Below are 23087 nucleotides of genomic sequence, written 5' to 3'. Positions count from 1 at the left end.
TAGTTGATTGTTCCTAAATATGCTGATTTACTGCAGTGGATATTTCATTTTTTAATCCATTTTATTTGTTGTTAATCTGTAGTCACGAATTGCCAAGCCCTGTGGATTCTTCTGTTCTCCGTGTGGTTCAGCAACAAACTCAGCAACAATCTGCTGCTGGATCACAGAGAAGAACCCAAGATAGCAATTTTAACCTTACTCACTATGGGGTCCAGCAGATCCCTTCTGCCTATAAAGATTTAGCTGAGCCATGGATTCAGGTAATTTTAGTTTGTAAAAGAAGCTTCAAATGTAAAAACTGATTTCAAAATTATTTGCTAGGTTTGTCAGATCAAGAATTCAAAAATTTATTCTGAATCCCATCAGCTTTATAGTTCATTATGGGAAATCATTATATCAGAAGAGAAGGCTTTCCAGCCTTGTTTTGACTGGGGTTTCAGTTTTGAACTTCATTTCAGGCCTCATATTAAAGGTCCATGTAATAAAATGTAGTATTCTTACCTCTAGTTTTGATTGTGCAAGTGTCACGTAAGTACAAAGTTGATCCTTACTGTTATCCAAGTTGTGCTGCAGGAGCCAAACATACTAAATAACCTCTGGGGCCTAGAGGTGGGTTCAGTTGAGCAGGGCTCACACAATTAAAAGTCAGAGAACTTGTATTGCTTATATTTCTGCTGCTTTTTTTGCTTGGTGTAGCCAAGTCTTGCTTTAAGAGTTGTTTACGTTGATGTCTAGAAACAAACTGCATGCTGAATAATTAAAATTCAGAGTGAATGACGTCATCCGTACAGTCATCCTCCCACTTCTCTTAACAGTTTTTGGAGAACTGATGACTTACCACTTATGATATTTCATTTATACCACAGAATCTTTTTAAGACACTGTACCTTGTGACACATTTTTGTTATGAGACTTCTTAAGGTGATTTTTCACCAGAAATATTTCTTTGCAATTTTTGTTGCTCTTCTTAGTTACTTAAGTTTCAGTATTATTCAGTTTGACTCCTGTAATGTACTTTTTCCTTGGCAGGTATTTGGAATGGAGTTAGTTGGCTGCTTGTTTTCTCGAAACTGGAATATACGAGAGATGGCACTTAGACGTCTTTCCCATGATGTTAGTGGTGCCCTGTTACTGGCAAATGGTGAAAGCACTGGAAATTCTGGAAGTAGCAATGGAAACAACACAAGTGCTGGAGCTCTGGGAGCAGCTAGTGGGTCAGCTCAGACCAGTATCTCAGGAGATGTGGTGGTGGAATCCTGCTGCAGTGTGCTCTCTATGGTCTGTGCTGACCCTGTCTACAAAGTGTATGTTGCTGCTTTAGTAAGTAGCTCATTTACTTGTTGTATTCTAGGAATTTTGAAGTTATTTAATTTTGAAGGGGAGAGAAAGGGAGGAGATATATTAGGTCGGCAATCCTAGTTATTTTGTTGAACACCACTGACTTACTTTGTAACCATTATCTGAAAGTGGGATGTACAAAATCCTCAGCAAAAGGGAAATGGCATGGCTCCACTGGCCAAGTACAAGGAAATGCTTGCTACACCGCTAAGTATTAGCAGTACTTGTATGACTAGGTTCTTTCCAATCTCAGAGAATACATGACTAATTCTAACAGTGAATATGTAGTAAGCTATTTATCCCTTCGAACATTTCACTGATATTATAAATGCAATTATATAAAACTATTTACAACCATTTAAAAAAATAAAATTGTGGCTAATCTGATTTCATATGTATTGCTTTTTTCCTTTCTCTTAGAAAACTTTAAGAGCCATGCTGGTATATACCCCCTGTCATACTTTGACAGAGAGGACTAAACTACAGCGACTTCTCAAGCCAGTTGTAGAGACAATATTAGTTAAATGTGCAGATGCCAACAGGTATGGTGTTTTATGGAGTTCAGATTGATTTTGGATTGTTACTGAAATGCCTTGAAGCTTCATTTGTTGCTATTTATGTGGATCTAGGAGACTGTTTATAGTTGATGGTGAAAGAAAATGTGTGGATCATAAGTATAAATATATCATGTTTTTGTTAAGGTCTAATTGCCACCAACAAATTTCTGTCTTGAAAGATGTAGGTTTTGAAGGCACCTGATTGTGTTTTTCCAGCACTCACAGATCTTAAATGATACTTTGATTTCAAAAGGCCTTTTTTCCTCCTTAATATAAAGGAACATGTTAGGTACAGTCAGCCATCCCCTCCACCTCAGTTGATATTGCTTGGATGTAATTCTCATGACTCACTTTTAAACAGTCAGCAAGTACTGATCATGTATGTTTCCTGTTGTGCATCTGTGTCATGAAGTGTTAACATAACACTTCTACCTTTTATTTCACAGTGTAGTGTTAGGAGATAGCTATTCTGAGTGAATGGCCTTGGCATTTCTGGCTTGAGTAGGCCTTATCTTCCTGTCCTGAGCTACCCCCTCTGTTCTGCCAGACTAACCGTTTCTTCACCTCTACAGTAAACTGTATGCAGAAGTCTACCAGCTTGATTTATGTCTCTAAGAAGCATTTCTTCTGAAACTGCAGCTAGAGGTGCCCTGGCAATAGTGTAGCAATAGAATAGCTGATGTTGAGGGAATAAATGAGGCAGAACTGTTCCTTTTGTTACTGGATTCCTGGACTTAGCCTGTTGTTGCAAGATGACATTGTCTTTGGGTTTATTTATTAGTGATAGACACAACATTTCTGGAAGTATCCTCGTTTAAAAAAAAAAAAAAAGTCACAACTATTGTTAGCTTACAGGTAGAGGATTATAGAAACATATTGAAATAATGTGAAAGCATTTTCCATGTGCAATTTCAAATGAATGACTATTGAAATATAATGATTAGAACTTTTTTTTCTTCAAAGCATCTGCTAAGAGTTATTTTTTTGTTCTAATTTCTTATAGTCGAACAAGTCAACTTTCTGTTTCAACATTATTGGAGATGTGTAAAGGCCAAGCGGGCGAGCTGGCAGTTGGGAGAGAAATACTTAAATCTGGTAATAATAGGTCTTCGTGTGTAATTGAATTATAATTACAAGCAAATATACTGGAGTGTTTTAAATCTAAAATAGGATTTATCTGATACCAACATGGCGAAGAGAGCAGTATTTCTCTTTGCTTTTTGGGAGGAGGGTAATTTGGACACACAATACGTATTTCTGAATGATACAGTTCCGATCTGTATTTAGATCAGAATTTAGAGTATGAACATATCTAACGCTTATTTTGTCAACATTTTTTATAGGCTCCATTGGTATTGGTGGTGTTGAATACGTCTTAAATTGTATTCTCGGAACCCAAATTGAATCTAGCAACTGGCAAGCGCTACTGGGGCGACTTTGTCTAATAGACAGACTTCTGTTGGAATTTCCTGGCGACTTTTATCCCCACATTGTCTGTGGAGATGTTTTACAGTCTGATACTGTAGCAGACAGGTACTTGCTTTACAGTGACTATTATTCTTGGTAGCTGAATGCATAATTGGTAATTTCTTTAAAAAAATAGTTGTTGTAATTCATGGAAACGAAGAGTATATATTTATATGCAAAAGTGCACTTACTTTACAGAATAAATGGTTACCTTTTTAAAAAAAACTTTTGACCTGTGAGTCAAATTTGAGAACCAGTGCAGCAATAAGTCTCTATTGCAGAAGTGACAGCTAAATACATTATCTTGAAATGGCTTTCTTGGAACTAGTTAACTAGTGTTAAAGAGTGTATAAAATGCTGCTTTTCTTTTTTTAGGTATAAGAAACTTCTCTCCCTCTTAACTTTCGCCTTGCAGTCAATTGATAATTCACACTCAATGGTTGGTAAGCTATCACGGAGAGTATTTTTGAGTGCGGCAAGAATGGTGGCAAGAGTGCCCCATGTTTTTCTAAAGCTGTTAGAAATGTTGAGTGTGACGAGCTCATCTCATTATGCAAGGATGCGTCGACGTCTGATGGCAATAGCAGATGAAATGGAAATTGCAGAAGCCATCCAGCTAGGCATGGAAGAAATGCACTCTGGGGAATGTCGACATGAAGACTTTTTACAGTTACCTGTACCAGATAACTCTCCAGAAGCCACAGAAAGTAATACTCCTAACAATACTGTCCAGTTATCAGGGAAAAGTGGGAAGGGTTTAAGTGATAAAAAACTGAGTGCCAGTCCAGAGGACATTTCTGAGATGCTGGCTGGCCTTGCTGTGGGACTTCCTGTTTCATCAGTAACCACTGAGCAACCAAAGCCAGCCATTCAAACAAAAGGAAAACCCCACAGTCAGTATTTGAACTCTTCTCCCTCATCCAGTCATTCCCAGTCACTATTCCCAGCACTTCTGTCTCCTTCAAACCCATCTGTACCAGCTGGCACTGTAACAGATGTCTTGAAACTCAGACCTCAGGGATTTGTTCCCTGCAAAGTGCCCTCACCTTCTCCTCAAACACAGCGGAAGCTTTCTCTTCAGTTTCAGAGGAATTGTTCTGAAAATAAAGAACCAGATAAACTTTCTCCAGTTTTTACCCAAGCCAGGCCATTGCCATCTAGTCACATACACAGGCCAAAGCCATCACGACCCACCCCAAGTGATGTGAACAAGCAGGGAGAAACCTCAAAAAACAGTATGACACTTGACCTGAATGATATTTCACAGTGTGATGGCAACAGCGGTAGTAGTAGCAGTGCAGTTATACCAAGTGAAGAGACGGTGTTCACACCTGTAGATGAGAAATGCCGATTGGATGTTAATGCAGAGCTCAATTCCAGTATTGAGGACCTACTAGAGGCGTCCATGCCAACAAGTGACGGCACAGTTACATTCAAGTCTGAAGTTGCAGTTCTTTCTCCTGAGCGGGCAGAAAATGATGATACTTACAAAGATGATGTAAATCATAATCAAAAATGCAAGGAAAAGATGGAAGCTGAAGAGGAGGAAGCTTTAGCTATTGCTATGGCAATGTCAGCATCTCAAGATGCCCTGCCAATAATTCCCCAACTACAGGTCGAAAATGGTGAAGATATCATAATCATTCAACAAGATGTAAGTATACATATGGGAATTTAGTGTAAGTGGAAGTTGAGGTTCACTGAGTTTATAAAGCAGTGCTGTTGTATTTCCAAAGTTAGGATAGTTCCCTGTCCTCAGAGTTGGAGTATAAAGAGTCTGCCAGTTGAGAGTGCTAATACAATACTTCCATGGTTAATAACAGTTTAGAGAAGGTATTTGGAAGAGAAACACCATGTAATGTACAAGCCTTTAAAATGGCAAAGGAGGAAGTGGAGAAGTGGGGAAACCAGGAATGAGAACAAAGTTTCTAATTAAGGAGGAGTAGAACCGTACTGATTCTTAATGCTAATTTACTTTGCAGGCAATTGTGCAAAACCAAACTAGTTTCTGAAAAATAAGACAGAGTTGAAAGAGATCATGTTGTCAGTACATCTTGAGCGAGAAAATGTGAAATACTTTAGAAGTCAGAAAAAATATATTTGCAAATAGACAAAAAGCACAAGAAAAAGTAATAGAAAAAGGAGTATTTTATTTGTGATCCTTTGCATGAGGTAACAACATGTGAAACATAAAATGGGAGAAATACATTAAGTATAAAACAACATGATTTTGCTTGTTTTTACTGTAGGTGCTAACTAAAACCTTGACTAGACATGAGAACAAGAATAGCAAAAGAGTCTTGCTCGTATTCATGTCCTTAAATCTTGCCTTTCACCTTTGGGGGGTAACATAGAGGAGGCTCTCTGTTTTTACATGCAGTAGGAATATGTGGATTTACAGAACACACTAGTGTTCTGGTCTCAGCTAAAGCATCTATAATGTGCAGTACAAAGAACGGTAAGGGAGAGAAGAGATATAAAAGCTTGGGTATTTCATAACCTTCCAGAATGTCTATGTCTTATATGCATGCTAGTAAACATGGAATTGGTTTGGAATTTAATTTGCAGACACCAGAAACTCTGCCTGGACATACCAAAGCAAAACACCATTACAGAGAAGATGCAGAATGGCTTAAAGGTCAGCAGATTGGTCTTGGAGCTTTCTCTTCCTGTTACCAAGCTCAAGATGTAGGAACAGGGACTTTAATGGCTGTAAAACAGGTAAATACCTCAGATACTTTCTTGAATATATTGTGCTTGTTCTTCAATATTTCTTTGGAATGTTAAATATAAAAGCTCTCTGCTCTCACAGACTTCTTGTGTTCCATGCTTCCTCTGCTCCCTGTAATGTGTTCTCACATAATACATAATACCATGCACATAATGACTTTTTAACATATTTACAATTCTTTCTCTTATTCTTAAAATAAAAAAAAAAAACCAACACACAACAAAAAACCCACCAAAACACTGTACTTTTTTTTATGTGACCATTTACTGTCATAGTTCTCCAAATGCAATTTTACTTCTATCAAGTTCATAAATCAGTGACAGGGTTAGTCATGGAGCCCAGATATCTTGATTCTGAATTGATGCCATCTTTGCAGGGTACCTATTAAAAGTAGTTTCCTTGTACTTGCAAGCTTTTTTTCCCTAAAACAGTTTAAGCAGAGGAAATACAGTTTGATGCTTGTTTCCTCTGATCAACAGCCAACTTAGAGGCAAGTATTTTTAATACTGAAATTAATAGATACAGAAGCATGACTGAGAAGTGGCCTAAACACACATGCTTCACCCAAGATTTTTAGAGGTTCTAGATGTGAGTAAATCTTTCACCCTTAAGGTGCCGTAGGTCTGAATCAGTGTTGCCAACACAGAAAGAATCTTAGTCCTAATATTTTTTCATTAATTATAGAATTAACTTATACCTATGGAATCAAGCAAGTTCAAAACGTTTAATCAGGGAAGAAATATCATTAGCTATTCCTTCGTTAAAACTCCCTTGCTTGTGAAAGAGTAGGACTGTCCAGGTAGTCCTTGAGGCTACTCCTGAAGAGATGATGATGATGATGATTCTGATGCCTAGGGGAAATTCTCTGCACCATGCCATTATTTCAGATTTAGTGTGGATCAGAGATAGGGTTGGCTCCTGTTCCATTACAGGACTTCTGATCTGCTTTTTCCACCCCTCCCTTTGAATATCTGGGATAAGAGATTTAGTTATGAAACAAATAGTATGGCTAGATTGGTAAAAGTCTTACAAATAACAACACTGTCAGAATCCTGTTTCAGGCATTTTCTTCTTCAACATCTGGAAAAAAAAATTCCTAGTTTGAGTAGAGTGAAGAAGGAAGTTTCCCCACTCCATACTTGGAGAGATTTTTTTGTTAGTGTTTTCTCATAAGATCACTCTTAATTTTCTCTGATTGTCTCACATGGAGATATGTTCTCAGCTGAAAGGGCTTGAGGTAAAAGAATGCTTGCTATATTTCCACATGGTGAAATGGGATGAAAACCCTTGTTCTTGTTACTGTACTGAAGGGGAGCTATAGGACTGGTAATTATGTAAGGTAAATCTGAATACCGTATTTCAAAACAGGTGACATATGTCAGGAACACATCATCTGAGCAAGAAGAGGTAGTTGAAGCACTCAGAGAAGAAATAAGGATGATGAGTCATCTGAACCATCCTAACATTATTCGAATGTTGGGTGCTACATGTGAGAAGAGCAACTATAACCTCTTTATTGAATGGATGGCAGGTAAACAAGTACTATGCCAAAGAAAATGGAAGTATAAGTTAACCCTTGAACTATGTAGTTTCATGCTGTATTTTGTGTCACTTCAGTTTGCAAATTCTTATTTTCATAGCTGTTGGTAACCAGTATAAAGGTCTACTTACAGAACAGTTCAAGTGATCATAGGAGTATCCTTACTGGTACATACTTTTTTTGATTTGGTGAGCTCTGAACAAAAATTCTACTACTTTTTCCTCAGTTTCTGAATCTAAATAAGGGTTTGGAAACTGAGAGACAGGCACTTCAGTTGGAAATACATCAAACTGTTACATGTTCAGTGCATCTGTGTGACTTAAGTTATTTTTAATAATAACTTTGCTATCCTCTTTTAAAAAAGTATCTTTATTAATTTTATGAATGGGATTACATGTTGTTGCCATCCTACTACCAAGACTAGATTTGGTGTTTTATACATCTTTCTTTCTTATACAAGAAAGCATTGTACTTCAAGTCATGTTCTTTGGCAGAAACCACTTAGCAATACCAGAGTGCTAACAAACAGAGCCCAAGTAAGTGTTATTACAAGCAATAGTACAGAAAAATATTTTCTCAAAACTAAAAGTGTTTACTTTTTCAAAGTATTTTTTTTCTGAAGTAGTATTATTTAGAGGATGAAATGTCAGGATTTGTCTTTACCTTCTTCAAGCCCAAGTTATATTAGAATACTTTCAGAGTCACAGTGGAAATCCAAAATCATGAGGATCTATGTACCAGTTTTGGAAAACAGAGTAAGATGCTGCTTTTCCCTATTTGTGTACTTGCTTCTATATATTGGTACTTAGATGATACCAAAACTAAATTACAGTCCTCAGAGCAAATGCTTACCAGAGGCTGTGTGTATCTATTGTCCCAAAGAAACCTAGTGTTCTGCTGCTTAAATGTTAATGCAAAACATGCATAAATATGTGTAGATTTTTTTCAGGAACAGTACTTTGTACACTAGGGGACTTGTACATTCTTCTAAGGAAATATAAAATTATTAGGAAGCGTGGAGACTTATGTCTTTAATGTGTATACTTCCAGGTAGAAAGTAATTAAGTAACTGAGTATATTATGTTTTGCCTATGAAACTTTTTAATGTTGGTGTGGGGAGAAATCTAGTTATAAATTAGGAATAACAATACAGAGTTCCAATGCAGTTCTGCATTCTACTAATACAAAGCAAAAATGTTGAGAAAATTATTTTTTTTTAATCTCCTAGGGGGTTCAGTTGCTCATTTGTTAAGTAAATATGGAGCCTTCAAAGAATCAGTTATTATTAATTACACGGAACAACTGTTACGTGGCCTTTCTTACCTCCATGAAAATCAGATAATCCACAGAGATGTTAAAGGTGAGAATTATTTAGAAAGTCTCTTTAAAAGGAATATTCAGAAAGCAGTGTCTATTTTGGCTTGACACCTATTCTTATCTCAGATGCCATTTCAAGAGTCGTATTTCTGTTGTTTTTTTCTGATTATTCTTAATAATCTTTAGTTCCTGAAATTAATCAGAATGTTCGTAGCATACTTGGGGATATTTGCTACCTGTGATGATAGTTTAGAAAAATTGGTTTTCTCAATTTGTTTAAATAAAACATGAAGTTGCCATATAGCTTTAAAGATCTCTAGTTAAATTAATGTAAATGTTTATACTGAAATCATAGTCAAATCTGTGAAAAAGCCAAAATAAAGAGGTCAGGTTTATAATGTTAAGGAATATTGTTTTCTTCCTTCATTGTAATTGAACCTAAATACAGTTGTACTATGTTTGAGCAAAATGTGGATGTTATTGGGAAATACTAGTCTTACTAAACTTTTCCCTTTAATGTCACCATAGCTATCCATGAACTGGAGAGATATCCAGATAAGTAGCAATAGCAATGGCAAATATTTGTCTTTGATATTTCTTCTTAAAATAGGAAAACTTTCAATTGTTCTGTAATTCTCTTCCAGACATCTTAAAGTTGCTTAAGGATGAAATAAGTTTAGATTTCCCAGGGAGCTGCAGGCAATGAAAACCTCCAGGCTTTTAGGTCACCGCTTTCTTTCTTTATTCCATTTCCAGGCGTTGTTCCAGAATCCTGTGTTTGCCTTACTTTGAAAGTTTGATTGCTTCCCTAAATCTCTTGGACAGCCTCCAGCTGCGTGCAGTGTGATTCAGGCATAATGTGACATTATTAGACTTTGTCCTTGATTTCTAGATTTTCTTGATATTGGGGTTGGGGAACTGCAACCTATTCATAGTTTTGAAGTGGAGGAAGGAAGAATGTCTGTTCATCCTTTTGCCTTTAATAGAAAGCCAACTAGCGGTATTTTTATTATGCTGTTGACAGGTGCCAATTTGCTAATTGACAGCACAGGTCATAGATTAAGAATTGCTGATTTTGGAGCTGCAGCCAGGTTGGCATCAAAAGGAACTGGTGCTGGGGAGTTTCAGGGACAGTTGTTGGGAACTATTGCATTTATGGCACCGGAGGTAAGAAACCAGTTTTGGAAGTTACTTCAAAAAGTTTGTTTGAACTCTTTAAGATAATTCATACAGCCAAATAACAGAAAATTGCTGTAAATGCTTCAAATGCCTTTTCAATACACTTGTCCTAAAGAACAGAAATGACTGCATCATGGTGATAATTAGATTTCTTTCTCACTATTGAAGTTGTTTTAAGTAGTTTATCTATCATAAGTGTTGTTACTAAAGCCCAAATGACCATTTGGTCAAAAGCTAACTATTACAAAGCATTTTGCTTTGTTCTTTAATCAGGAATTTTATTTACTAGCTCTCTACAGCTGTATTAATCTTATCACATTTACATCACTGATCACTCTCTTAACCTGAAGTATCAATCAGAATGCCCTTGGCTGATGTTTTTTTTTCATCTAAATTACTTAGAGTTATGACACTTTGAAGTGGATAATCTGAGCTTTGGTCTGTTTGCCTGTTCAGGTTCTGAGAGGACAGCAATATGGTAGGAGCTGTGATGTGTGGAGCGTTGGCTGTGTTGTTATAGAAATGGCTTGTGCTAAACCTCCCTGGAATGCAGAGAAACACTCCAATCATCTTGCTCTGATATTTAAGGTGAGGTATTTTGATGCTACCAATATGCTATAAAAGAGGGTGATTAATTTCATATGCAGCAATGTGAATTTTAGAAAAGTATACAAGTAGTAGAGGTTGTTGCAATAGCTCTTCTTTATATTGGAGCTGCTTCTACAAAATCAATACTGATACCAACATAATCATACTTAATTGTTAAAAAAAAAAAGCTACCAACACAATAACATGCAGAAAACGTCTGAGATATAAACACATAGTGTAACAGGCTGAAAAAAAAAAAAAAAAGATTATAATAGAGTTGATCTTGACTCTATGCAGAAGATTGGGATTTGAATTCTTTCTTAAAATTGTGTAAAATATGGAAGCAAAAGAACATACCATAAAACTTTTGTGTGTGTATTCGTATTTCATAGTGGGTAATGTCTTTTGATAAAAACCTGGTGTTCGACATTGAGATTTTGCTGAAAGATATCGGCCATTATGCCATGCTATATGTGAACATTGCCCCTCCCTTTTCTAGGTCATCTGTTTTGGCATTCATGTGTCTTACTGAAATCAATTAGGTATATTTAAATCTAAAAGTGTAGTTGAACTGTAGGTGTGAATGAAGAAAATAGTGCCCCAGGTGGAGAAAGTGATTATTAGTGTCTTCACTAGCATGTCGAAAAAGTGTTTCCACAAAACAGAACTAGCATAACAGTATTCAAATATAGAATCATAAAATAGTTTGGGTTGGAAGGGACCTTCAGAGCTCATCTAGTTCAACCCCCCTGCCGTAAGAAGGGACATCTTCAACTAGATCAGGTTGCTCAGAGCTCCATCCAGCCTGGCCTTGAATGTCTCCAGGGATGGGGCAGCTACCACCTCTCTGGGCAACCGGTTCCAGTACTTAACCACCTTCATTGTAAAAAAAATTCTTCATCATATCTAACCTGAATCTCCCCTCTTTAATTTAAAACGTTCATCCATTGTCTTATCATAACAGGCCCTGTTAAAAGTGTGTCCCCATCTTTCTCATAGGCTCCTTTTAAGTACTGAAAAGCTGCAGTAAGGTCTCCCTGACCTTAGGTTCTAATGTTCTAATTATATTCTAATTAAGTACAAATCATTTGCGATAAGAGATATGATTGTCTTGGTTTTGTGTCTGTGTGAATCTGGTGCTATTACCCTAGTGTTCTCAAGGCTCCTGCTTGATTTGGGTTAGAGATGATAAAATTAACTTGGTTGAGAGTGACCTATGTCTGACGAAGATTGCTCTTTGGGGTGATTACAGAAATACAGTACAGACAATGCAAGAGAGCATACCCAGCTTGACGTACCATAATGTAATGTCGTTTAGCTTAAAGTATCTCCATGTTGACTTACGCCAGTTAACAGTGATGGCAACTACTACTGTAAAGAATACCTGTATGTGTGACATAAGAGCTTGTCTTACAGCCTGCTCACCAGATGGTCACTGCAGAATCTTGCTGTGAGAATAAAATTTAGAGAAAAGTACAAGGAAAGGGGCAGGCTGTAAAAGGTGATAGAACCTATGTTATTTGGTAAAGAGGCATAAGGGCAACTTAAGACCCATTTTATAAAATTGAAGCAATGATGTAATCATCAACTGCAGTAGGAAAGAACACTAAAGGAGAAGAGCTCATAAATATAACTCATGAGCTGAAAATGATGAGTTTATGGAAGATTTTTCAGGTAAGAGAGGGGGCTTAAAAATCACTGACTTTTAAAACATCATTTTCTGTTTGTTTAGATCGCTAGTGCAACTACTGCTCCATCAATCCCTACGCATCTGTCTCCTGGCCTGAAAGATGTGACTCTTCGGTGTTTGGAACTTCAACCTCAGGACAGGCCCCCATCAAGGGAGCTGCTGAAACACCCAGTCTTCCGTACTACATGGTAGCTACTTACATATAAGGCTGATATACTGAAGAAGATGCTACTGAATACACGGTAACTGTTTTGCGGTGCAGTTAAGCACAGCACGTTGTATTATTCTGCTGGTCTTAATGACAGATACATCAAGGACTTAAGGCCAATGGAGAACCCTACCTAAGTATGTGATTTACAAATCGAGATCTTTACCTAAGCTCAGTATGCAACATTTCACAACTTGTGCAGAAATTTGTAAACTGTGCCTTTTCAAACAGCTGTCTTTATGTGAACACAAAAGCATTTTTCCTTAATCTGCATGATTATTTAGCAGATAAGTGATTTTTATTTTATTTAGAGCACTTTTTCAGCAATATTAGCAGCTGAGAGGCTCAGGATCTGTTTTAATATAGCAATCACTGTTCCATTTCACATCATGTAAATGTAAGCAGAGGGTTCTGCAATTAGTCAGTTTTCAGCACTGGTTAAAAGGAAGCTCTGTATCTGTCCCTTTTAATCATACAAAGTTCTCTGAGTAACAAATCCAAATGTTGATGGATACTTTACAAAAGCATTTTGCCTTCCTTAAAGCAAGAGCAAGCATTTGTGGTTCCCTGCCCATTTGCTGCTGACTGTGTAATTTCTTTTGAAATTAAAGTTTGTTTTCATTGTATTTTCAACTTTCAGGGAAAAAAAATGGGGATACTTTTAAATAGTCTTTAGAAAAAGATGCAAACTGTGTCATGGAACATCTTGCTGACACAATGGTTTTTAAAACAGATTTTCTGGAGATCTGTAATAAATGCCACCTTCAACAAAGCAGTGTTGAAGGCTCTGATAGTATAGGTTATTATATTGTATTATTATATTATAAAACAGAAAAAATATATTGTTCTGCATAAAACAACTTAGTCTGAATCATGCTAAAAGTTGTTGAGCCTTCTTTTCTTATAGCAATTTCTTCTGGCAAATCATGTAGAGAAGTTTCATGTGAAAGGCCCTAAACCCAGCTCCCATTAAACTTTATGGGAGACTTTGTCAGTGGGAGCAGGTGCCACCTATAAGCAAATCTCATTGTTTGTGTAACAAAACTGAGGTCACAATCTCTACTGATAACAAGTTTTACCTGCTGTTTTCCTTCTGCCATACATCATCTATTTACTGTAGCCATTAGTGATAATTTAATTTGAAAATGTTAAAAATATTACCATAAGAAAGGTATTTATTTTAATAAGAGACAAACTTGGACTTGAAAAGCAAGATAAAATAAAATGTGAAGTAAAGCTTCACCTTTAGTGCAAAACTTGTGTTTTTAGCAGGTGTGTTTTTTTTTTTTTAAACAGGTTTTAAAAATTATTTTAAAGGCAGGTTTTTAGATGCTGATGCATGTAATTCTGAAGGAAAATGGCAGCTTTTCTTTTGCTTTTTTAAAAATGGGGATCTTTTTAAATCAAATACTGATTGTGTTTAATTCATTTGGAAAAAAAATACTGTTCATGTTTTAACTCTTCAGAAGCCAGTCGGATTGTTGGTCTGAAATAGAATTGGTTATTTTCAAAGACTCAGGAGAAACCAAATAAGCTATAGTACATTAAAAATGTACAATACAAATTGGAAATAAAACATTTTAAAGATAAGTTTACAGGAATGATATTGCTCATACTAATAAAAAAAAAAAAAAAGCAGTGTCATTAGTTGTGAATATGTTTCTTTTGGAAATTTTACATTCCTTTGTTTTGGAAGACTGGCAGATTTTGAAGAGTTAAAAAATAATACCGAAATGTGAAGTTTGGTAGCTCTAACTGTTTTGTACTTGACTTTTTTTTTTTTTGACCACTTTAGAATTTCTCATTCTACTAAGATTGTTTCCAAGTCTTTCTATATGCAAGCTTTAAAGGATGCACTCTTGCCAATTCGTGTACTGGAAGATCACTTGTCAGATAAACACTATTTCTGGCAGTAATGTAAACTGTATAAACTGATGAACCTCAGCTAATCAGTATTACTTTGTAGATCACCATGCCTACCACATTTCAAACTCAAACTGCCTCTAGGTGTCCAAATGCATTTGTTTGAGTTTGTTTGCATTTCCCTCGGCTTGCTGGTAATTGTGGTGTTTTTAAAATGCAGATGTGATGTAATATTCTTATTTTCTTTGGATCAAAGCTGGACTGAAAATTGTATTGTGTAATTATTTTTTTGTGTTCTTAATGTTATTTGGTACTTAAGTTGTAAATAACGTCTACTGCTGTTTATTCCAGTTTCTACTACCTCAGGTGTCCTATAGAGTTTCTTCTACCAAAGTTCACTTTCACAATGAAATTATATTTGCTATGTGATTGATTCCTAAGACTTCCAGGGCTTAAGGGCTAACTTCTATTAGCACCTTACTGTGCAAGCAAATTTTGCAGAAATCTCTGGGTTAAGAAATTTGGCTTCATTGTATCCTTTGTTATTTTAAATATATCAAGATATTTTAATTAAAAGTTTTTACCCCATTGAACCAATTTTATATAGTATAATTTGTACCTATTTTGGTGGGTTTTGTCTTTATAGTAAATAAAAGCTTTTGAACAAATGCTGTCCTCTGCTTATTGTAACGTAAATATGTTCAGTTTACTGATGCGAATAAAATATTTCAGGTACACCACACTGTTTACACACAATTTCATATGTAACACTTTATATATCAAGGCTTAGTTTCTAATATTAAATGACACGTAAGAATGAGTATCGGCTGGTGTATGTGTATCTTAGGTGCATCCATGAAGAATGCTCAGATGAAAAGCAGCACCAAACACTTTTCTTTTAATCTCTTATAACAGTGGGAACTTTTCTTACAACAGCACAGTGTCTATGAACTGCACTTGCCTTATGCCCCCTTAGATCAAGCATTAAATGTCTAAATTGTGCATTACTGCAAATATAACTATTAATTACCAAGGCAGGCAAGTTGATATGGTTAGATTGGTTCTGCAGCCATTGAGGTGTATCTTGGAAGTTAAATCTGCTATTCTGTTGCTTATTCTGTTGCTTGTGATTTAAGCAGACAGCACAAGCCTTTCCTTATTCAGGCAATCTGAACATGCATTGCAAAGCTAGGGCTTGTCACAGTTGCTTGTCCCTCTCCTGACTTTTTTGATATTTTTAAAATTAATCAGTTTTTAGACAGCTGAAAATTCAAGTGCCCTGTAGCCTTTTTTGTGACCACTAAATTGTACATTTTGAAGGATTGCTTTCCTTGTAGTTTCCATTACTTACGTGACTTTCTGCAAATAGAGATGAACACAAAAATCAGTAGCAAAAATTGGTAGCAGAAGTCTTCTGATAAATTCTAATATTTGATTTTTAAAATCAAAAAAATGTACTAACTGAAATGTCAAAAAGGAAAATACATTACAAGGATTAAACAAAAGATAAATTGAGTGTAATGTATCTTCCATTATTTTATTTACTCTAGAACTCTTGAGTCTTACTGTGTGGTAGTTCCTTTTTAGGAACAAAGGATAGCAGAGATCACCTGTCCTCACCAGCTGGCAGAAAAATGATTATTTTTTGGTTTCCTGAGAAACATATATGCTGTGCTGTCTTATTTTCCCAATAACTTTTGGATTAATTGACAGATTTTAGCTATTTTAACTAAAACTGCAGATAAGGAGCAGCCTCCAAAGTAACAGGTTTTACAGAAGCAGATACCCACCAAGCAGAGAAGTGAGAGCAGTGGGAAAGGAAATAAAATTACCCTTGTCTTGGTATCTCTTAACTGAGTGACTTGTAAAGAATGATTTGGGAGCCTTTGTTAATTTTTAAAGATCAATTGCTGAGCTATTGTTCACCAGATTGTTGTTGTTCATTTTACAGACAGGCAGAATGTGGCACCAAAAGAGCCCATGCCCATCACCCCACATGCACTCAAGTCATAAATGCTCACCATTTGTAATATATCCCTCCCCTGGCTTGTTAGGTTTGCTCTAAGTGCTGCAAACTGAGTGGGCTGCATCTTTCAAGCTTCAGTCACTTACGATAATGTAAAGCACAACTCACATCTCCTGGTCACCAGGGCCAAGCACTAGTCAGAAGTGTGGACAGAAATGTAAGTGGTATCAGCTCAGGGCTATTCATCTGTTCCTTGGAGGTGGATCATCTGAGGAACTAACAGTCTTCAGCCCCAGTAGAGGCTGGCACGGGATTGTTTTGAAAAGGTGATCTGATAGTGCTGGGATTACTCCTTGATGGAGAATTGTCAAGGAGATTGAGTTCAACTGCTGCTTCTAGATAATTTTTTAGTCTCCTTCTGGTCTCAGATCTTGCCATTTTAGAGTGTTTAACAGACACAGAAGGGGCATGCAACATTATTTAGAGAGATACATGTGTATTTACATATATAAGTAGTCACCAAGGGGACATGAGTTTTCCAGTGCCTGCAGCTCTCTCTTTTTTGTTGCAAACACACCCTGCTTTTACCCTTCTTGTGCTGTCAGACACTGAACAAGAAGTTCCAGCTCCACTTCAGTCCAATTTCATTGATGAACATCTCCTGTTGCTTGCAAGCTGCCTTCTCTCCTCAGCTGTGTGAAGCTGCTCCCTGCCCAACTGCAGGTCATGCAGGACTGGTCCATCTGTCCATCTGTGTTTCCCCAGAGGGACAAGATGTCGCCTGAGGGACCTGCTGAGCCTGGGGAAGCCCCCTCAGTGCTGTCAGGTCTGGGGGCTCACACGTGCTTTCGTTTATTTTGGTTTAATATGCATATGCTTTTCCTACAACTTTTACTGATGACAATTGTCATTTTTTAAATCCATTTTTTAAAAATTAAGAAGATACGTTGGAAAAACTGGATGGTGATTATACCTTTATGCATGTTAAGTGCACAGCAATGGTACATTAAGTTGGCGTCTGCTACTTAGGAACACGAACAATGTACATTTTCAGGTGATGTTTAACCTCACGAGTGGGGTGAAGCGCACCGCGCGCAGCCGGGCCCCGAACCACAGTCTGATGCGCCGCCCGCAGTGGCGGGAACCCGAGCCCAGCCGGCCCTCCTCGCCCAGGGCTCTGCTCTGTTCCTCCACCGGCCAATGGCAGCTCCGTACGCAAATACGGCCGCGCGTCCGGAGCGGGGATTGGCTGGGCGGGTGGCGCGGGCGCCGCTGGAGAGAGGGCGGCGGTGAGGAAGGGGGGCCGGGCGGCCGCCGCCATGTTGGGTGCCTTGCGGCGGCGGTGGGACGCGTACAAGTACCGCTTCGTGCCCTGGCTGGCCCTCAACCTCCGCCGCAAGCGCAGGTGAGGCGGAGGGGCAGGCCCTGGGCAGCGGCGAGGCCGCCTGGGGAGGGGTCCGCCGCACCGTCCTTTCTGCCCTCCGGCGCAGTGAGGCGTCGGCAGCCAGTGCCTCCTGACGGGTTTCTCGCAGGGTTTTCCGGCCTGGAGCAGCTGCTGGCGGGGCTCGAGAGCTCCTGTCCGGGGCCGCCCGGCTCGGGAGGGGCCGGGGCGCCGCAGGGGCTGGCCCGGGTTTGTCGCGGGGAGGTGTTTCCGCCTCGTGTGTCACTTCGTTGGTGGAAAACTCAAAATACCTTGATCCTCTAAAGTGGTGTGTAGCGTTAAAACTAGATAGATAGGTTCGTTTGTGTTTGTTTGCTTTTTGCAAGATGCCTTTGCTCTTTTTAAAGGTAAAAGTGGTGCTTGAATTTAAATTTGACGTTTTAAGTAGCATAAATTTAAATCTCCCTAGTCAGCATAGTATTTATCCTCACCCCTTTCAAAGTGTAATGAACTATAGATTTTCTTATAAACTTCCATAATCCCATATATTTGACTCTTAATATGATTGTTGCCAAGAGCTTAGTGGGGTTTAACCTATTTGCCTTGATGTAAATACACCATGTAATGGTTTTATAGTAAGACAGGTATGAAAAGTTGTTCTTTAAAGTTTGTTTGAAACAACAGTGCATATAACTTGCTGTTGTAAAATCTCTCTTCTGTGTTCTATTTAGGAAAAACGTAATCTTAAAATATTTTTTTTTTCTTTACAGGACACTCCGATATGTTCCCGAAAGTTCCCAAGACAAAATTATCTCTGATAAAGATGTCTTTGAAACACTACTGAAAATATTTAAAGCCCTGTTCATAAATGACTTCAGTAGACAAGCACATATTTTGGCCTTACTTCCAGACATCAGGTGTAAATATCTGGAGTTACTGACTGTTGAGCAGAAGAGATCAAAAGTAAACTCGTGTAATCATCAGAGACAACATGTGTTTAGTCCAGAGGAAGTTCTGTTTAATACATTAGGGTTCAGTATTACTCGAGACCGAAGTTCTCTGGTGTCTGCTGGAACTGGAGTTTTTGTAACCAAAGGTTTTGTACCAAAAGGGACAGTTGTATCTATGTATCCTGGTAATGAAATGTTCTTTTTTTTTTTTTTTTTTTTTCCTTCCTGATATAGTTAGATGTTATTTCTAACCCTGTAATCATAGAATACCAAAGTTTCACACTAATTTTTATTTCATGGGTTTTATTTTTGTCATTCCTTCACAAAATCACAAGTTAGAGTGAATGGGAATATTTCTGTGTAAACTGGCTAGTGTTCTTTTGGAAATAAGCAAAGATATATTGATGGGGTAATTTTGTCTATATATATTAAAAAAACCCCTTTCAGTACTCAGAAGTCTGAGTTTTCAGCTGTTAGAAAACTTGTGCCAGATTCTTTAAACACAGATGAGTGTGAGCAATTTCAAGTAGATGAACAATACAGTTCAGTTCTTTGGGGTTTCTGTTTTAGATTAGGATCTGAAAAGTAGGGTTTTGAGATCTCCACACAGGTCAGCGGACAAGACTATGATCTTTTTCAGAGCGTAAAAGTACAAACTAAAGAATGAAAATAAGCCACCTACATAGCAGAACGCTCTTCCATAAAGAATGTTGGGAAAATCAACCCTTCCCTGTTCCTCTGCATTTCTTGGAACTGTATTTGCTTATTTCTTGAAAAGATTTGTGATTTTGTTAGTATGGCCAGGCTAGGACAGTGTTGCTGAAATGCTTTGGGTTTGTTCCTGTTTCATCTGTCCCCAGAATCATTCCCTGAATGTGGCCTCTAGTTTACAGGCCCAGCATTGCAGGATCAGGCCTAGTGCTGGGGCAGTGGAGCATGTTTTGCTATGTCAGGGCAGGCGTGTCTGGCCATTTCCGTTGACTGGTAAACAGAGTAATTGTCAAATCACAATCACGGAGAATGAGCCTTGCAGCTCTCTTCAAATTTCAGGCACATAACTAAATGTGAGTGTAGCTTGTTGAGAGCCTCTTCTAGCAGCTCATCTGGGAAAAACAAGAGGATGAGCTGTTGAAATGCCTTCCTTTTTCCAGGATACAAAGACAACCACGGGGCTGGTGGCTGCAGAGGGTAGGTCATTGTTCTCCTGCCTATTCGGCACTGAGAGCAGCCTGTCAGTGGGGCCTGCACCTGCCTGCTCATGAAATTGCGATGAAGGATTTCTGCAGAGGGTTGCCAAAGGTGTAGTGGGTGTGAGGGATGCGGGACTGCGATGTCATAATAAGTTGCAAGCCAGTCAGTCTGCTGTCGCTTTTCTGTGCTTGAAACACAGGGCAGGTTAGATCTTGTCTTGATTTAAATCCTTGTCAGGTTTGGGAAACAGTCTGCTGAAATGATTCGTCTGTTCTTGGCTTGGCACTTTTTCTTACCTGTATCAAGCAAAACTTCTGATCAGAGTGGTGAAGTGCTTGTTTCAGGTTCCTTGTTGTCTCTGTGTGGTTTTCAAAGTGTCCTGACATAGTAACAAAACAGCTTTCCTGGACAAACATCACATGGCATTTTCCTCTCTGAAGCAGGTCACTTGGTTGTGATGCTTTATTTCCCTCTCACATGGGTACTGAACACAGGCCTTCTCTTTAATTATTTCCTTCAATGTCTCAGCTTATGTTGATGTTTTTTGCATCACACAGAGATGTGTCTAAAAGCTTGTAGGTTTACAAGTGTTAATGACATTAACTGAGAGAGCTGTTCTCTGCTCCTCTCTTTGTCTTCCTTGAGTTTCTGTGTGGAGGGAACTGCATGATATCATAAACTTGTTCTGACAGTTAACTGATTTTCTTCTGAAATAATCGTATTTGTCTTGCAACAGGTACGGTATACAGAAAGCATGAGCCCATCTTTTTCCAGTCCCTTGGCAATCCCTTTATTTTTAGGTGCATAGATGGCATCCTTATTGATGGAAATGATAAAGGGCTATCAAGGTCAGTGTACAGGTAAGCAGTCAAAAGAAACAGGGGAGTGTCACTCAACTGTTTTAAAATGGTGATACTAACAGTCTCAGTTCCCTGTTGTCTTACCCTAAATTGAGTTTTATTTGAATATTTTTCACCTATGTCTATGTCATAACGCAAACAATACAAGTGTAAGAGCTGCTGGATGTGATCTGTTATATACTTGTGTCTTAATCTGTAACACCAGTGAGATGCATTTTGATGTACAGAGGCTGTTTCCTGAACTTGCTAATAGTAAAAGGGTGAATCTGGTAACTCTGGTTCTGCTCTACAGATGAGCAGCACTTTAGAAGAAGGGAGCAGTAACCCTATTAATAATAATAACAGCAATAGTAATTGTTAATAGCTGGAGTTAGAAGGCATGTGTAAGGACCACCAAGTCCAACTCCCTATTCCTTGCAGGACTACCCAAAACTAAACCATATGACCAAGAGCATCATGCAGACGCTCCTTCAACTCTGACAGGCTTTGTGCCATGGCCACTTCCCTGAGAGGCTGTTCTAGTGACTGACCACCCTCTCAGTGAAGAACCTTTTTCTAATGTCCAGTCTGAACTTATTCTGACACAGCTAGCCTGGACTGGTTTAGCTTATCATAAAATATTATTTTTAGCAAATTGTGTTTAAATATGACATGAAAAGAAAGTAAGCAAAATTATCCAAATACCTAATTTGAGTGTTAGTACGTACTAATACCAGATTTTAATTCCAGGATTGAATTTGAAGTTGCTATGTTTGTGACGGTTGTAATGAGCCTTCATATCTTTAGAGCTCAACAAGATTTGTTGATACTTCTGTAATGGTAAACTTCGATGTTCATTTCTGGAATTGTATGTGGTGGGTTTGTGCAGTTTCTACCACCAGAGTCTGAAAGACACCACGCTCTGGTGGGAAGTTTAAATGTACTTTTTAAAGTATCACCAAGGTGTTGGTCTGCACACCCCACCCCGCCCCAATGTTGTCGTGTCTCCCAGGTAAGTTGGACAGCTGGAACTTTACCCAGGGACTGTGGCCATTTCTACAGGAGGAAGTACAGATAACTTGTCAAGTGAAAGAGCTGTGATTCATGTTAACGCTGTTGGTCATTTCAGGTCTTGCAGCAGAAGAGATCAGCTTGGCCCATTTCAAATGAGTGATGAGAGTTGGCTCACAGCTGCCCTGCAAAACCCACTGGCGGTGGGTCAGTACGTCAACAACTGCTCACATGGTAAGTTCCAGGTAAATTTTCAAGCTTGAGTTTGTCTTTATGGATGTAACTTATTTTGGAGGTGACACAGAGAATCGGAAAGTGATATTGGGGGACAATAATGCTGTTTAAAACAAGATAAGCACTTATGGGATTAAGAGTTTCTCAGACCTTTTGTGATAGCTGGGTGCGAAAATCCTTCAGCACAGCAACACTTCAAATATTCTTGTGCTTTTCTCACTGATTCCTGCAGATTCCTCAGTCTGCCTCCTGTTACGTAGAATGAAATGCGCACATCCCAAAATGTGAGATGTTGGGAAGGGATATCTAGCAGAGGACCTGAGGCAGTATACAGAGTTGCAGATCAAGTTCCCCAGTATGGTTCCAGCAGCCTTCATGAGAAAACCATACACACAGTGACATGTACAGTAAGATTCTATCACTGATCAGTTTGGATTATATTACTTTGACTTCCATAGGTTTATATGCAAAATCTACAAAACCGTTGGTATGATATAGCTGTTGGACATGAGGAGGGGAACTGTTTATTTATTTAGTGTGTATTCGTCTAAAGTTTTGGGGGAATAAAGAACTCATGGGAATGGTGGTGAGATACAGAAAGCTCAGTTGCTACCATACCCAACCACTAAGTGGCTTTTAGAGCACTAGAGACACCCAGCATCCAAGTAGCATCCAGAAAGGTTGCTGAGTAGCAAACCAGGTATTGACAGGCACGAACTGTTTCTTCCAGGTCTAATGTCACTGTAAAGAAAATTCAGTTCTTCCTGCTAGGCAGATGGTGATTTCCTCCCTGGCTGTATTTATGACATATTTTGCCACCAGGAAAAGTTTTTTTCATTTTTCCTTTTTTCCCCCCCTTTTTTCCCCCCCTTTTTTTTCCCCCCCTTTTTTCCCCCCCTTTTTTCCCCCCCTTTTTTCCCCCCCTTTTTTCCCCCCCTTTTTTCCCCCCCTTTTTTCCCCCCCTTTTTTCCCCCCCTTTTTTCCCCCCCTTTTTCCCCCCCTTTTTTCCCCCCCTTTTTTCCCCCCCTTTTTTCCCC

At 38.4% G+C, this 23087-nt stretch overlaps 2 protein-coding genes across 8 annotated transcripts in view; both read left to right on the top strand.

Moving 5' to 3' along the window:
• MAP3K1 (mitogen-activated protein kinase kinase kinase 1) overlaps positions 1 to 15274 on the top strand; it is a 63248-nt gene extending 47974 nt beyond the window's left edge. The window contains exons 9-20 of one of the 2 annotated variants that reach the window (XM_082075290.1): positions 83 to 260; positions 1030 to 1320; positions 1759 to 1880; positions 2899 to 2990; positions 3239 to 3428; positions 3738 to 5016; positions 5931 to 6083; positions 7462 to 7624; positions 8862 to 8993; positions 9975 to 10117; positions 10586 to 10717; positions 12450 to 15274. In XM_082075290.1, coding sequence (XP_081931416.1) covers positions 83 to 260; positions 1030 to 1320; positions 1759 to 1880; positions 2899 to 2990; positions 3239 to 3428; positions 3738 to 5016; positions 5931 to 6083; positions 7462 to 7624; positions 8862 to 8993; positions 9975 to 10117; positions 10586 to 10717; positions 12450 to 12599 — 3025 coding nt within the window. In that variant the 3' untranslated portion in view covers positions 12600 to 15274. The remainder of the gene's footprint in view (positions 1 to 82; positions 261 to 1029; positions 1321 to 1758; positions 1881 to 2898; positions 2991 to 3238; positions 3429 to 3737; positions 5017 to 5930; positions 6084 to 7461; positions 7625 to 8861; positions 8994 to 9974; positions 10118 to 10585; positions 10718 to 12449) is intronic. The other variant, XM_082075291.1, reaches the window with a different exon arrangement.
• Positions 15275 to 17723: 2449 nt separating this feature from the next.
• Positions 17724 to 23087, top strand: part of SETD9 (SET domain containing 9) — a 7160-nt gene continuing 1796 nt past the window's right edge. Inside the window, exons 1-5 of one of the 6 annotated variants that reach the window (XR_014186216.1) lie at positions 17724 to 17849; positions 18596 to 18960; positions 20703 to 20814; positions 21935 to 22050; positions 22283 to 22457. Coding sequence is in view for 3 of the 6 variants with exons in the window: in XM_082074823.1 (XP_081930949.1) it covers positions 17764 to 17849; positions 18596 to 18960; positions 20703 to 20826; positions 21935 to 22050 (691 nt within the window). In the remaining 3 variants the exon portion in view is untranslated. Of the gene's footprint in view, positions 17850 to 18595; positions 18961 to 20702; positions 20827 to 21934; positions 22051 to 22282; positions 22458 to 23087 lie in introns of all 6 variants that reach the window. The other 5 variants (XR_014186217.1, XR_014186218.1, XM_082074825.1 and 2 more) reach the window with 5 other exon arrangements.

The sequence above is a fragment of the Streptopelia decaocto genome (assembly GCF_964273445.1).
Source record: "Streptopelia decaocto genome assembly, chromosome: Z".
NCBI lineage: Eukaryota > Metazoa > Chordata > Aves > Columbiformes > Columbidae > Streptopelia > Streptopelia decaocto.
This window is presented reverse-complemented; position numbering and strand designations above follow the sequence as displayed.